This window comes from Tiliqua scincoides, chromosome 3, assembly GCF_035046505.1.
Source record: "Tiliqua scincoides isolate rTilSci1 chromosome 3, rTilSci1.hap2, whole genome shotgun sequence".
In the NCBI taxonomy this organism is placed as follows: domain Eukaryota; kingdom Metazoa; phylum Chordata; class Lepidosauria; order Squamata; family Scincidae; genus Tiliqua; species Tiliqua scincoides.
This window is the reverse complement of record NC_089823.1, coordinates 162,330,274-162,344,129: the sequence shown is the minus strand read 5'-3', so window position 1 is coordinate 162,344,129 and position 13,856 is coordinate 162,330,274. Positions and strand designations below refer to the sequence as shown.

General features: G+C 47.0%; 1 protein-coding gene across 2 annotated transcripts in view; it reads right to left on the bottom strand.

Annotated features, from left to right (window-relative positions):
* The window catches only part of TBC1D12 (TBC1 domain family member 12), a 61,113-nt gene that overhangs the window by 8,669 nt on the left and 38,588 nt on the right, over positions 1–13,856 (bottom strand). For both annotated transcript variants that reach the window (XM_066619750.1, XM_066619751.1), the window contains 5 exons: positions 12,692–12,807; positions 10,914–10,996; positions 9,026–9,143; positions 6,770–6,876; positions 5,915–5,995 (listed from right to left, as the gene is read on the bottom strand). In XM_066619750.1, coding sequence (XP_066475847.1) covers positions 5,915–5,995; positions 6,770–6,876; positions 9,026–9,143; positions 10,914–10,996; positions 12,692–12,807 — 505 coding nt within the window. The remainder of the gene's footprint in view (positions 1–5,914; positions 5,996–6,769; positions 6,877–9,025; positions 9,144–10,913; positions 10,997–12,691; positions 12,808–13,856) is intronic.

The following is a 13,856-nucleotide window of genomic DNA, read 5'->3' as shown; positions in this document are numbered from 1 at the left end:
CGCTCTGGAGGACGCGCCTTGCAAAGGCTGAGTCCCCAGAGGCGAAGGCGTCGATCTTGTAGTGCTTGATGAAGGTGTTAGGCGAGCGCCAGGTAGCTGCCCTGCACACTGCTTCCAGGGAGGGATGAGCCCTGAATGCTGCTGAGGTGGCGGCTCCCCTGAGAGAGTGAGCCACTATGCCCCTAGGGGGTTCCTTGCTGGATGCCCTGTAGGCCTTGGCTATGGCCTCTCTAACCCATCTGGAAACGGTGGAGGGAGACACTTTCCTTTCTTGGTCACTGGGTCTGTATGATACGAACAAGGCCTCTGAGCGCCTGTGGGCGGAGGTCCTGGAGGAATAAAAGCTCACTGCCTGACGGACGTCAAGGGCATGCCATTCCACTCCCTGGGATGAGAAGGATTGGGGCAGAAGGTGGGCAGCACCACCTCCTGTGAGCGGTGAAACAGGGAGTTCACCTTGGGAAGGAAGGTAGGGTCGGTGTGAAGGACAATCTCGTCCTCCTGGATCTGGCAGAGCTCCCTGGCTACAGAGAGGGCTGCCAGCTTGTATACTCTTCTGGAAGAAGTGACGTCCACCAGGAAAGCTGTCTTCTGTGATAATAGCTTTAGCGAGCATGTCACCATAGGCTCAAAAGGAGGCTGGTCAACACCCTCAGCACCAGGGTCAGGTCCTATGTGGGGGCCCTGGTCACAGGGGGCAGACTGGGGAGGCTCACTTCCCTGAGAAATTTTCTAACATGGGGGTGAGACGCCGGGGCCCTTCCCTTGGGGAACCCCAGGATGGAGGTGACTGCTGAGACCTGCCTCTTAAGGGTGGCCGTGCTGAGGCCCGATTCTCTCTAGGTCAAGGTTCTGGGGTTGGCACAATTCGGTTAGGACCCTCCAGGTTCCATTGTAGACTCGGTTGGTGAATCCTCTCTGGTCAGAGAGAAGAGTAGCCAGTACAGCCGGGGGGGGGGCTTGGCTAGCCTCTTCTGCTCAATCTCCAGGCAGCTAGATGGAGCTTGGTTATCTGTGGGTGGGGGATTGGGCCCTGTGACGGTAGGCCCTGGGTGCTAGATCTGGGTATTCGGGTACCAGGGCCAGTGGGGTCAGTTTGGGGCTATGAAGAGGACCTTGGCCTGCTCTAGCCTGACCCTTGTGAGGAACTTCTGCAGGAGCTTTGTGGGGTGAAAGGCATACATTACCCCTTGGGGCCACCATTGGTGGAGTGCGTCCATCCCCTTTGCTTCCGAACAGTGTCCTCGGGAGAAGAACCTCGGCAGCTGGTGGTTGTGGCTGCTGGTGAAACAGGTCTAAGGTCATTGGACCGAACTGACGGTTGATCCATGCAAAGACCTGTGGGTGAAGCCTCCATTCTGAATGGTCGAGGTCCTGGCGACTCAGCCAGTCTGCTGCTGTGTTTTCCAGTCTGGCGAAGTGCTCAGCTCTGATGGACCTGAGGTTCTCCTCCATCCACAGCATCAGCCTGCGTGCCTCCATCTGCAGCACTGCTGACCTGGTGCCCCCTTGCCGGTTTACGTAGCCCTTGCCGCAATGTTGTCAGTGTAAACTAGAACGTCTTGGCCCCTGAGCTGGAGGAGGGCCAGCAGAGCCAGTCGAATGGTCCTCAACTCTAGCAGGTTGATGGGAGCTGTCCTCTCGCTTGGGGACCAGCGGCCCTGTGTTACATCCTCGGGGGTGTGGACCCCCCAACCCTGGAGACTCGCGTCTGTGAACAGAACGGCTCTGTGGTGTATCTGGATGGGCGAGCCCTGGTCCAACCTGTGTGGCCGCATCCACCATCAAAGGTCCTTGAGAGTGAGGGGGTCCAGCCTGACACGCTTGCTCCTTTGAGATACGATGAAGTCCTGGAAGGGCAGCAGCAGGTGCTGGAGGGACCGTGCTCTGTACCTGCCCAGGGAATGATGTCCTGGCAGGAGGTCAGCATGCCCAGGAGACGGGCCAACATCAGTACGTCCGGTCTGGGGGAGCGGAGGGCAGCGCTGATCAGGTCTGCAGTCTTGGCTCGCCGTTCTGGGGACAGGAAAACTTTGAACTGGGAGGTGTTGATGATTGCTCCCAGGTGTTCTATGGTATGCAAGGGTGTCAGGTGACTCTTCTCCAAGTTGATGAGGAACTCGTGGTTCCGGAGACATTGGATGGTCTGGTGCAGGTGTAGGACGCTCTCCTCTGTTGAGGCAGATCTCAGCTGTGCCCTCTGTGTCATGTAGCTGTGCCTTCTGATGGACAACAGGATGGAGCGTAGGGTCTCCATCTTGAATTTCTGTTGGCGCATCCATCTGTTGAGCCACTTGAGGTCGAGGAGGGCTCTGGTGCCGCCGGATCTCTTGGGCACGGTGAAGAGGTGACAGTACACCCCGGACCCCCACTGCTCCCTTGGAACTGGTTCGATGGCCCCGACCTGTAGGAGGTGTTGGATTGCCTCGCCGTGCTTTAGCGGGCACTTGGGTCTGGGGACCTGTAGGAATCAGTTGGCTGGATGGCTGGTCGTCCTTGAGATTTGGGCCCTCTGTGCCAAAGCCCTCGGGCTGCTATCCTCGGGGCTTGTGGGCTGGCCGTCTTGGGTGCCAGACGGGCCTTTGACTTCTGAAAGGGGCCACAGAGGATGAGGTAATGGGTTGAGAGCTCCTTGAGGGCCAAAAGGGCTGGCGCTAGGACTGCTGGGCGGGCCTTGGGTTCTTCTCCCTGGTGGGCAGTGCCCTCTTTTTTCCCCTGGACTCCACCAGTAGTGGGTCCAGGGCATCCCCGAACAACTTGGCTCCCTGAAAGGGGAGGCCGGTGACCCTGGCGTGTGAGGTTGCATCCACGTCCCAGCTACGCAGCCAGGTCCTGCGGCCCTGGCCCTGGCCAAGAACTGCAGGGCATCTGCTGTGGCATCTGCTATGAAGGTGGCAGCTGAGACCATCTTTCTATTATCCAAGCTAGCCCTGGAGCGCAGCTTGTGGGTCTCACTGAACTGCTGAAGCCAAAGGACCAACGCTCTGGAGCAGAGGGAAGTGGAGGTGGAGGCCCGCAGCGCATTGGAGGAGGCCTCGAATCCCCTCCTGGTGGCTAGCTTTACTTTCTTGTCTGTGGGGTCCCTTGGGAGACCATCACTATCTGTGGGGTGGACGGCTGGAGATCCCAGTGCTACTACTGGGGCGCCCACCAGGGGTGACTTGAGGCGGGCCATGACCTCTGGGGGCAGGTTGTAGAACCTGGTGGAAGGCTTGCTGGAGTCCCTGCCCCTATTTGGGTTATTCCACTCCTTGTCCACCAGTTGTTGGAAGAAAGGAGGGAAGGGAAACCATTGGGGGGTTTCTTGCTGGTTTGGGAAGACTGTTGGGGACCCCCACTTGGTCTTGGGCCCTGTATCCTCGTGGTGCTCAGGCTGCAGGTCTAGCACCTAAACCACCCCTGAGACTAGCTTGTTAAACTGCTCAGCGTAGAAGAGGTGGGGCTTGTGTGTCTCAACCTCGTCCCCCAATATTTCTCCTGCCTCCGCGGATGAGGCGTGGGAAGTCCCTTCACCCTGATCCTGAAGGTGGGTGTATTCGGGGGTGGCACTGCTCACAGATGACATCCGGCGCCTCTTGGAGGGGGGGGAGTGTGGGTTCATCTTCATCCTCCTCTTCCTACTCCTCCGGGGAGGAAGGTGGGAGCCCTGTGGGTGGATGCTCTGGGGTGCCCCCCCACAGTTGCTGGTGTGCCTCCATGGCAGCGCTGACGCTGGCCTGGACCATGTCCTGGATGGCCATGGAGAGCTCTCCCCAGTCTAAGGCGCTGAGCCCTGCGTGGGAAGTGTGTGCATCAGGGGCCTCGCTGGGGGTGGCCATATGTGAGGAAGTGCCCGCCAGTTCAGGGGGGGCTCACCACTTCTCCAAAGTCCGGTGCGGTCCTGGGCTGGCACATGGCCAAGATGGTACTCACGCACGTGGTCCTCTCCTCCGCTGCTCTCCTGCTGTGGCTGGAGGCTGCCGTCGCCAGCCTGCCTCTGTCACCTCTGCCCCGCTTGGGGGGGCTGGTCTTCACGCTCTTTGGGCGCTAATCCAAGATGGCACCCGCCGACCACATGGCGCCCTGGAACAATGAGGAGGAAGCTCCGCGCCCCCACTGCTGCTGGGGGAAAGTGGCTCCGGAGGCTGGCTGCGGGCGGAACGCTCGCGGGCGAGTCTGCCTTGCCCCTGCCAGGTGCAGGGGGGGAGCGAGTGGCTGGAGATGCGGGAGTGCCTGCTGGGTGTGTGGCTGCCACCGCTTGAACAGTTGTTGTCAGCTAAGGGGGGGGGCCTGCCCTGAGGTTAGATGAAGGCAGCCCAGGTGCTCCTGCATTGCACGGCTGCTGCCGCTTAAACGGCTGCCCTGGGTCAAGTAAGGGCAGACCAGAAAGCGGCCCGGTTAGCTGCTGCCTCTCAGCAGAGGCAAAGAGCTCAGGCACAGAAGGGCTCAAAATTCAAAAATAGATTTGGCTGCCTTACTCTAAAGCAGGCAGCCATGCTGGAGCCTCCAGGCAGGCTGCTGGTAAAACAAGAGGGAATTTCTTAAAGGGACTGCAGCCTGCATTGAAATTCAAAATAGATTTTGGCTGCCTTGCTCTAAAGCAGGCAGCTGCACCTCCAGCCAGGCTGCTGGTAAAACAAAGGAAAAATTTCTTAAAGGGACAGTGGCCAGTATTGCCTGGTGGAAGGCTGGAGAGTTAGGAAAAGTGAAAAGATTTCTTAAAGGGACAGCAAGCAGTATTCCCTGCTGGAAGGCTGGAGAGTTAGGGAAGAGGTAAAAATAAAAAATAAAATACCCTCTTAGCTTCCCCAGTAGGGGGTTTCAGCGGAGCTGAACCCAGCTCTGTTCTGCTTCACCGAAAGGCTAGGCCAGTCTGGGGAAGTCCAGGCAGCCCCTCCCCTCAGGAAGTCCAAAAGACTCTGGCCTGCCTACCTGAGAGGGAGGAGCTACCCACTTGTAAGTACTAAGACGTACATGGAGATCCCACTAGAGAATTAAGGTATCACTGCAAGAACAATTTCCCCATCTCAAAAAGACAAGAAATTTCTGTAGCAACAATGCTTTTTCCAAATTTGTAGAGTTCAGAAGACTGACAGTATAACACTAAACATGTCTATTCAGAAGTAAGCTCTACTGAGTTCAGTGGACCTTAACCCTAGGAAAGGATGTACAGAATTTCAGCCTGAGAACTGATCTGCCCAGATCTGCCACTGGAGAAAATAAAATGAAATTATCTTCACTAGGCTACAAATGAACATTTTAAAAGTGTAGAAATATTGGCCACTAAGCCTACAACAATAAACTAGCTGGCTAGCAGAAGCATCTTAGGCATTGTTCTACTAGCTTTATTATCTATGCCTAAATTCTACTGGACCACAGTAGACAAGAGACATGATGATCAAGAGACAAGTAGACAAGTATGATCAAGAGACATACCAGTTGCCCTCCTGGGAACCAGTAAGTATTACAAGTTTATGAAAGTGTATGGACCACATACACTTTCATAAACTTGTAATACTTATTGGTTCCCAGGAGGGCAACTGGTATGTCTCTTGATGGAAATTTCTTTTACAGAATCTGCCCCCCCACACACACACACACACCACAGAGGGATGCAGAAATGGACCTCTAGAGCTTAATGCATTCAGAAATAACTTGCTGCACAGCCTTCAGGCTGAAAGGAAGGAATAATGTTTTGACAGTCACTTAAGATGCAATTTCCTTTACATGGTATGCTAGCACATCAAGGAAAAGACTAAGTGTCATTTTCCCGCCAACATGCTAGTTTCACATGCAATTCCCTATGAGGTAACACAGTCCTGGGAGAGTGGTACATATTATTCGGATCTTGACTTTTGCCAGTACAATATAATAATACAGGTATTTATATACCGCCTTTCTGCTATGAACAGTAATTGGAATAATTCTAACACACCTTCAGCATCATTCTCAGCACCTGCCTCTCCAAAACTCTTCCATCGTTCCTTGGCTCTTGATAAGAAGATTGCATAGAGTTCTGCAACACATTTAGCAAACTATGGTCAACAAATTTACAGAGCACCAAATCCAAAGAAAGTTGGTCATGACGGAGTCCCACTGAATTTTACTAGTCAAGAGTAACTTGTCACATTGATTTTGATGCTGCTAGGCATGACAAACTTTCTTTGAATACAACTTTCTTCAAGAGAAAGCACTGAAGAGACCTATACTGAATGCATTCTAATGAAGGCTTGTTGTATTTTCAATACAGAAACTTGAAAATTTTCATTTGTTGCAAGTCACTTTAGGTAGGAGCAATGTCACTGAAGTTCAAACACAGAACTTTTAGCTTAGTAATCCCTAATATACAAGGGGTTTTGGAACTTGCCATTCTCTTAACTAAAAGTGGTCTTGACTTACATATAAAAATTTCTTCAACTAAAATCTTCAGCCAGTTTATAGACAGTCTGCAATGGTTAAGCTTTAGGTTGATGTACTTCTCAGATAATGTGTCAATTTTAAAAACGTGTTTAGAATGCCTTAATTTTAAAACTGGTATTGGACACACCATCTTTTTACCTCTTAGAAATGAAGCACTAGAAATTAGTTACATTTTGCAATACAAATGCTCTGTCAATTGAAAGGAACACTTTTTGGTTGAAAAGTCACATATAAATACTCTTACAATAATGTCCTTACATTGATGAGGTATGATCACCTACTGGGAAATACCAGAACCGAACTAATTCAGTTGGGCAGAATTCAAAAACACCACTTTACTAAGATCAGGTCTGCATGTTTTAACACATACCAGGAGTGATATTCAGTTCATTTCCTACAGCAAGACTCCAAACTTTCCCTCGGACACTTGGAGGTAACCCCTGCCACCACAATTCTCGAACTCTCCTAGTAGAACGCCTGCAAAGGGGGGAGGAGGGGGAAGAAGAAAAGAGGAAGAGTAAGTCTTTTGGAAGCCCAACCATTTAGTTTTAACAAAACAAACTTATTACTTAGAAGTAAACCAGATACAAAGAGATGTATCCTAAGATCACCTGATTTTTTTTGCCAATCTCTCCTTCCTTTTGCAGCTTCATATACATCAAATATCTTTACACTAGTCCTCCAACTTTAAGGAACAAATTTTTAGAGAGCAATGTGCTGCAGACAGAAGGCAAGATCAACAAAAATTGGGCCCATCTCACATGAAGGGGCTTCTTCCACAAGCAGGTCTTAGGATATCAAAACGACAATATAAGCCAGAGGTTCCCAAATTCAGTGTTGGATATGCTAGGGCAGGGGTGCTCAATAGGTGGATCGCGATCTACCGGTAGATCGCGAGACAAAATGAGTAGATCGCGGAGCCCTGTCTCTCCAAACTGTTAATATGTCAGTTTCATCTAGTGACTAGACCAAACTGACATATTTAGCTAACACTAAACTGACACTGAAACTGACACTTTAGCTGCTCTTCAGGCATGCAGCAACAAAACTGACAAAACTGACTAGACTCCAGCAGGGGCTCCATACATTAAAGGGGGTGTCTGTCAGACGCTTCCTTCCCCCCGGTAGATCTCCGGGCCTTGCTGGGTTTCAAAGTAGCTCTCGAGCCAAAAAAGTGTGAGCACCCCTGTGCTAGGGCATCATGACGAGTCCCCTAGGTCATTACAAGTCACATCTGGTTGAGCTGCTTGGCAGTGCAAGCATGGCAGATCACAAAGCAGAGGTTTTGTGCCATGGAGAGACTGGTATTTCTCTGGGCGCTTTTACACTGATTTCGTACCTTTTTCCAGAAGTGAACCCAGAAATGTGCCAATGACGTCACACATCATTGGCACTTACTTCTTGGTCAGGCAACTGGCAGAAGCAGGAGTAAAGTGCCACCGGTGTGATAAGAACAAAAGAGCCCTGCTGGATCCAGCCAAAAGCCCATCTAGTCCAGCTTCATGGTTCTCAGAGGCCCACCAGATGCCTCAGGGAACACACAAGACATGAGACATGCATCCTGGTGTCCTCCCTTTCATTGGCATTCTGAAATGTGGTACATTTGGAAAGCGCTGCTCTAAGTTTATCACCTGGAAAAGAACTGCTATCATAATGGGAAACAAGGCAACTGAAAACCTGGTTGGTTTAGATACAAATAGAACTGTCACGGGAACCTGATTAGCTGCAAGTCTCATTTTAAAACTCTTCTAGAAACCAAGAGAAGAATAAGTGGGTTGCTGCCATATGTATGAAACAATCCTAAGAAACCAAGGCAGAACACTTCAGATTGTTATCCAACAACTCTCCCTGGCACATTCATGGTCTTGCTTGGATATAGAAAGAAAAGTCTTCTATTATGACCATGACTGACAACTAGGTTTCCACAATAACTTTTGAGTTAGATATCATGCTCACACTTTAACCACAGAATAGCCCTATTGGTTTCAAGCAGTTCAGCCCAATATCTTTCTCAACGTTGCCTCATGTTTCCTGATCAGCCTCCAAAAGTCACTTATGGTCTATTTTCCTCCTCTGACCTTGACCTTTAAGTGATCAAGGCCAGCATCTATCCTCCTGCTTGTCATCATTTTTAGCATTCTAGGTTGCCCTGGAAACAAGGAGCTATAGCTTGTTGATATTCACTGTGATAGGAAATCAGTGTCTTCTCTAATAGAAGCAAGGTCACACTGAAGATGTGCCAATTGCATTTCCTATTAAGTCTGACACAGTCTCAGGTGGGTTGCAAATACATTTTTGGAATGTTCTGAGATGCAGAGAGCACTGCAGAGAGCTCAGTGGGGCTCCCCGCACCCCCAGGAGGCCGTCATAAGGGGACATGTTAAAAAAAGCCCCTCAGTCCCCAGCAACGATGTGATCTTGAGGACTTCATGGTTCCCCATCCCCGCAAAGACTTGGTGGTGCTCAAACGCTACACAAGAGTTTGAGAATCACTGTTATAGCAAATACCAGAGATAACAATTATAAACCTAGATCAGTCCAAAGACATAGGTGAGAAGAGGAAAAGAAAAACTATTTCTTTTGGGGGGATTTGTATCAATCTTATTATCAAGTATTCTATACTTACATACTCTCCCAGTTAGGCAGTATTTCATTGACCCAAATCACCATGGCATTAGCAATGTTTTCCTCTTGCTTGAAGCGTTCTTTCATTATCTTTTTTCTTCTGTGAGCTTCCTTAATTTCTTTAAACCCAAAAATTAAAATGCAATACAATGTTTAAAAATATTGTATTACACAAATTATCTAATTTATACAGTGAGAATCCCTGAAATGTAATTAATCTGCATGGTGATGAGATGCAAGAAGGCTTGCAGAACAGCCATAATACAGGGTTCTCATCACAGCCATTTTTCTGCCTTATGTATATCGTACATTGATGATATAGCATTACAACAAACGCAAGTTCCGCCCCCCCCCCAAAAAAAACAGGTTATAAACAGTAGAGTGGATATTTGAAACTGTGAATATCAAATCAACTATCTCAATTTCATTTTTTACACACGCAGGATTGTTTTCTTAATTTCTCAACTTCTGCTGATTCAGCTTAGGTTTTTCTAGTTTCAGAAGACATGCTAGAGCACAACAGTTTAAAATAACCTCTGAGTAAGCCACTGAGGAAGATCATCATAAAAGGCCGCTTGGTAATGCTCCAAAAGCAGGCACCAACTCAGGTTAAATGTTACTGAATGAATTAACTAAATCTCAGAGAACTCAGAATGTGAGGGGAGCTCTTCAATCAAAGTGAATTTTAAGTAAATTAAATAGTCAGTGATTTAAAGCAGCAGCAGCAGATTTAAGTTTCCGATTCCAATTTAAATAACTAGTATAATTGGGGGGGGGGGGAGGGTTTAAGATGGAACACAATAGCTACTGTCAGTTTTAGTCTTCTGAATTTTTTCCATTCCATCTCTGGTCTCTACAGAAAACTCTTTACCATCCAGCTTTAGGACTGTTGCAAATGTAACTGATTTTGTACACAATTACAACTTCAATGTAGATCTGGCCCATATAACTAGTAACTCACCAAGCCTTACACAGCATGCTAGAGACCCAATAAACCTGTTTTACTGAAGATTAACATACCATGGAGCCTTCAGGCACTTAACATGTCATGATACATGGCTAGTAGGTGGGTTGAGCACTGTACAGACTTGATACAGGAAAAAATGCAAACCACACCCAACAACCAACACATGATCTACATTTCCCACACAAGTGTTTCTACTATCCATGAAGGAAAACCAGTCCTGCTGATAGGTGCTCATTAAAATAAACTTAGCCTAGTTGGCAAACTACAATAAGCAGCAGAAAGGAGTTGTACTGGTATGTTTTTGCTATATCAGAGCATTTGCAAGGGTAATAAATGGTATATGCCTCTCTCTCTCTCTCTCTCTCTCTCACACACACACACACACACACACACACACACACACACACACACACACACACACACACACTTTAATTTACCAAGTTGATAACGGAAATGGTATCCTGGCAAGGGCTATTGAAGAGTAGAAGAAAGTAAACACCTATCTTGCCACATTCATAGACTGCATCACACACCTGCTCCAGAATACAAACACCCTTGAAGAGTGCCATTTATGAACAGCACATACATAAATTTTTGCCTTTCCTGGCATCAGGAAAGAAGGCAAGTTCTGGCAGCAAAATCTGCAAGTTTAATGTGTGTGCTTATACACGCCATTAAGGAATGGTTGTACTCAAGATCCAAACCCCAAGAACAAAACTATTCCCTTTCTGGGTTACTTCAAGTTTCTAGTTCCTCATTTTCCCTTTCAACACACAGAGAAGTTGCATTAAAATGTTAAAGTAGTATACATTTGCAGAGTAATTAAGGCTCAATTTTACCTTTATTTTCATATTTATCTTCTCCCCCATATGCCTGAAATGCAACACAAATTTTTACACAGTGATGCTGTGACTAGCCATACCTCTTTTTTTTGCTTCTGCCACCATCTCGTCATATTCTTGTCTGTGACGCAAAGCCTCTTCTACAGATTTAGCAGGAAGATTCCTGAAAAGAGATAGCAAGTAAATACTGAGGTAGCAGGCCACCATTACTAGTTCAGCAAAGACAATTTTATTCCTAACTTCTCAGGAAACAGAAAGTATAGAGGACAAGTGGAATGACCCGAGACACACAGTTAGCATATAGTTATACGAAGCCTTCCAATTTGTTTTTGTGTATAATTCAAGGCACTGAAGTTGACCACTAAAAGTCATATACATCTTAAGACCAAGATATTTAAATACTGCCTATTCCCAAAAGAACCTATTTAGTTTGAGTGTGTATGTCAGAGGTTCTTCTCCAGGTCCCCTCATCTTCTGAAGTGGATGGTGATCAGAGATTGGGCTCAGTCCAGTTGTGGCACTAGCTTTTCAGGGACACCTAGTTGGGACCTTATTTGGTTAGCATCAGATTACATTATGATAAATATCATAACAAATGTTAACAGCTGCTTTGCTGGTTTCTCTTCTACTACTGCTTTATTTATTATTTGCATTTTTTTCATAACGCCCTCCCTTCAAGGAACTTAGGGTGGTATACATAGTTCCTTCTCTCTTTTTGTCCTTACAACAACCCTGTGAGGTAGGTGAGGCTGAGAAATAGCCCAAGGTCACCCAGGAAGTGTCATGGCTGAGTGGGGATTTGAACCCAGATCTGCAAGAATCACTATACCTGTATTGGCTCACAAGCATTGGACCAGTCAATGTCTCCCAGAGGTGGGGTATTTGGATATGAGGCTTCCAGAGATCGGAATTCCCCAGGCTTAGACACATTCCACAAGCAGCTCCTCTACAATCAATGCATAGGAGCTACTGGAGTAGAGCATCTAGGGCAGTGGCTCTCAAACTGGGGTGTTGCAACGCCCCAGTCTGAGGGCCCTGGACTCTGCCCCTTTAAAGGGCGGGGAAGGCAGCAACACAATCCCCAGGATTGCATCACTAAGAGGGGCAGCGGTTGGCATGCACTTACTAGTCCCTGTAGCAGCCTCCTGGGGGTGTGGGGAGCCCGGCATGACCCTCTGCAGGGCTCCCTGAGCTTTAGAAATTGCAAGTGGAGCAATCATACCTCACTTTGGCATGATCACTCCACTTTTGTTTTCTGAACATTGGGAAGCCCTGCGGAGGGTCGCGCAGGGCTCCCCGCACCCCCAGGAGGCTGCTGCAAGGACTGGTAAATGCATGCCAGCCCCTGCACCCCCCTTTAGCAACACAATCATGGGGATTGCATTGCTGCCTTCCCCCTGCCCCATGTCTTCCCCGATCCTCCGCACCCACTTACATCAGTTCTCAAGCTCCCTGGGAGGTCGAGGGCAGCTGATCTAGGGTAGTGCAAATTTATAGTTGGTAAGTTGTTTTTTTTAAGCTTTGCTTTCTCACCGAAATGGATTCATCTTATCACAGATATTAGAAAAGGCTCCTGTTTTCTGACACAGAGTGTTTATGCATTTTTTAAATTTAAGTATGAGGTTTACAAGTGCATCCATAAGGTAAACTAAGTATTAAGCTACCTTTTCTCTTTCATATTTTTGGGTACCAACCATAAAATTTAGTTTCACTACTGACTACAATGGGAGATAAGCTGTACTTTCAATTTGTTAAAATTCAAGCATCACTTATTTAGGAATCCAGCTACCATGTTCTATTGCATGCTTTCTGATATGCAATTTCTATGCTACTTTTAAAAGAATCAATGAAGACTTACGATGGGCGATCCTCCAAAATAAGAGCAGTAGTTGAAAGTGGCTCAAATTCAAAGTGTCTTCGTCTTGTTGTTTGAGGCACTGGTTTACATACTTTTCCTGTTCGTGCTTCATACTCCTAAAGAAAATGCAAAGATATACTAAATATGTATCTGCACCAGTGCAGTTCAGGTTCTTATCAATTCAGTCACAAGATGAAGCCACCTATTTATGTTAAGCTTCAGTAAATATTGTTAGCAAAGGTATAGTACTAGTTTTTGAGATTCAGAAGCAACATGTTTCATTTGATCATTGTGTGTATGAATGTGATATACACACACATTTGTGACCAGAAAAGGAACAACACTGGGTAATTTTGAGCAAGTGAAAAACCAATACCATGGCAAAAGTTTAATAAGCCAAATTTTACTTATTGAAAGAGATGCTGACTTTAAGAACACAACCATCACAAACATTGTAATATCCAAAAAATGTGTGTCTAAATCCTACTGTCATGTTCAAATCTTGGGCTTTTCTGTAATATCTAAGTTCCAAGTTAAGTGTTTTAGCTTCAAGTATACATGCACACACACATTGTCTAGCTGAATGCATATAAAATGAGTTAAATATTAACTGGGAGTTTCTGAACAGTGGACCAAGATCACAGTTTGAAAGGTATGAAATTGCATCTTGGTGGTTTTGCACTAAGTTCTGCACAAGAAGGTTGACCTGTCTCATTATAAAAGTTAATCAGGAGATATTACTGATGACTGCTGCACTGAATTTGGTTTCTTTCTTTGGACACCTTAATATGCATTACTCAATTCCCCAGGCATATCAGATGTTAAGTTCTGAAAAGAAACTAATTTATAAGTGAAAAGCAAGTCAATTTAAATGACTGGTTATGCAACTACAGCAAGCCAAACAATCTGACATCCAAAAAAGAGCAAAGCAAATACACTAATTCTGCCACTTTCACAAACAGGATTAAACTGTCTTCTCACCTTAAAAAACTTTTAAGTATAAAAATCCAAAGAATGTTTTGCCGTACAGGTGCAGCCTATTTATCCATGGATTTTTTATCTGCGGATTTGTCTCAATGCGAATGGGGTGGGGGAACCGAAAGTCACACCTTTGCCTCCTTTGCCCTGTGCTGGCGTCTCGCACCATTTCCAGGAAGCCCAAAAC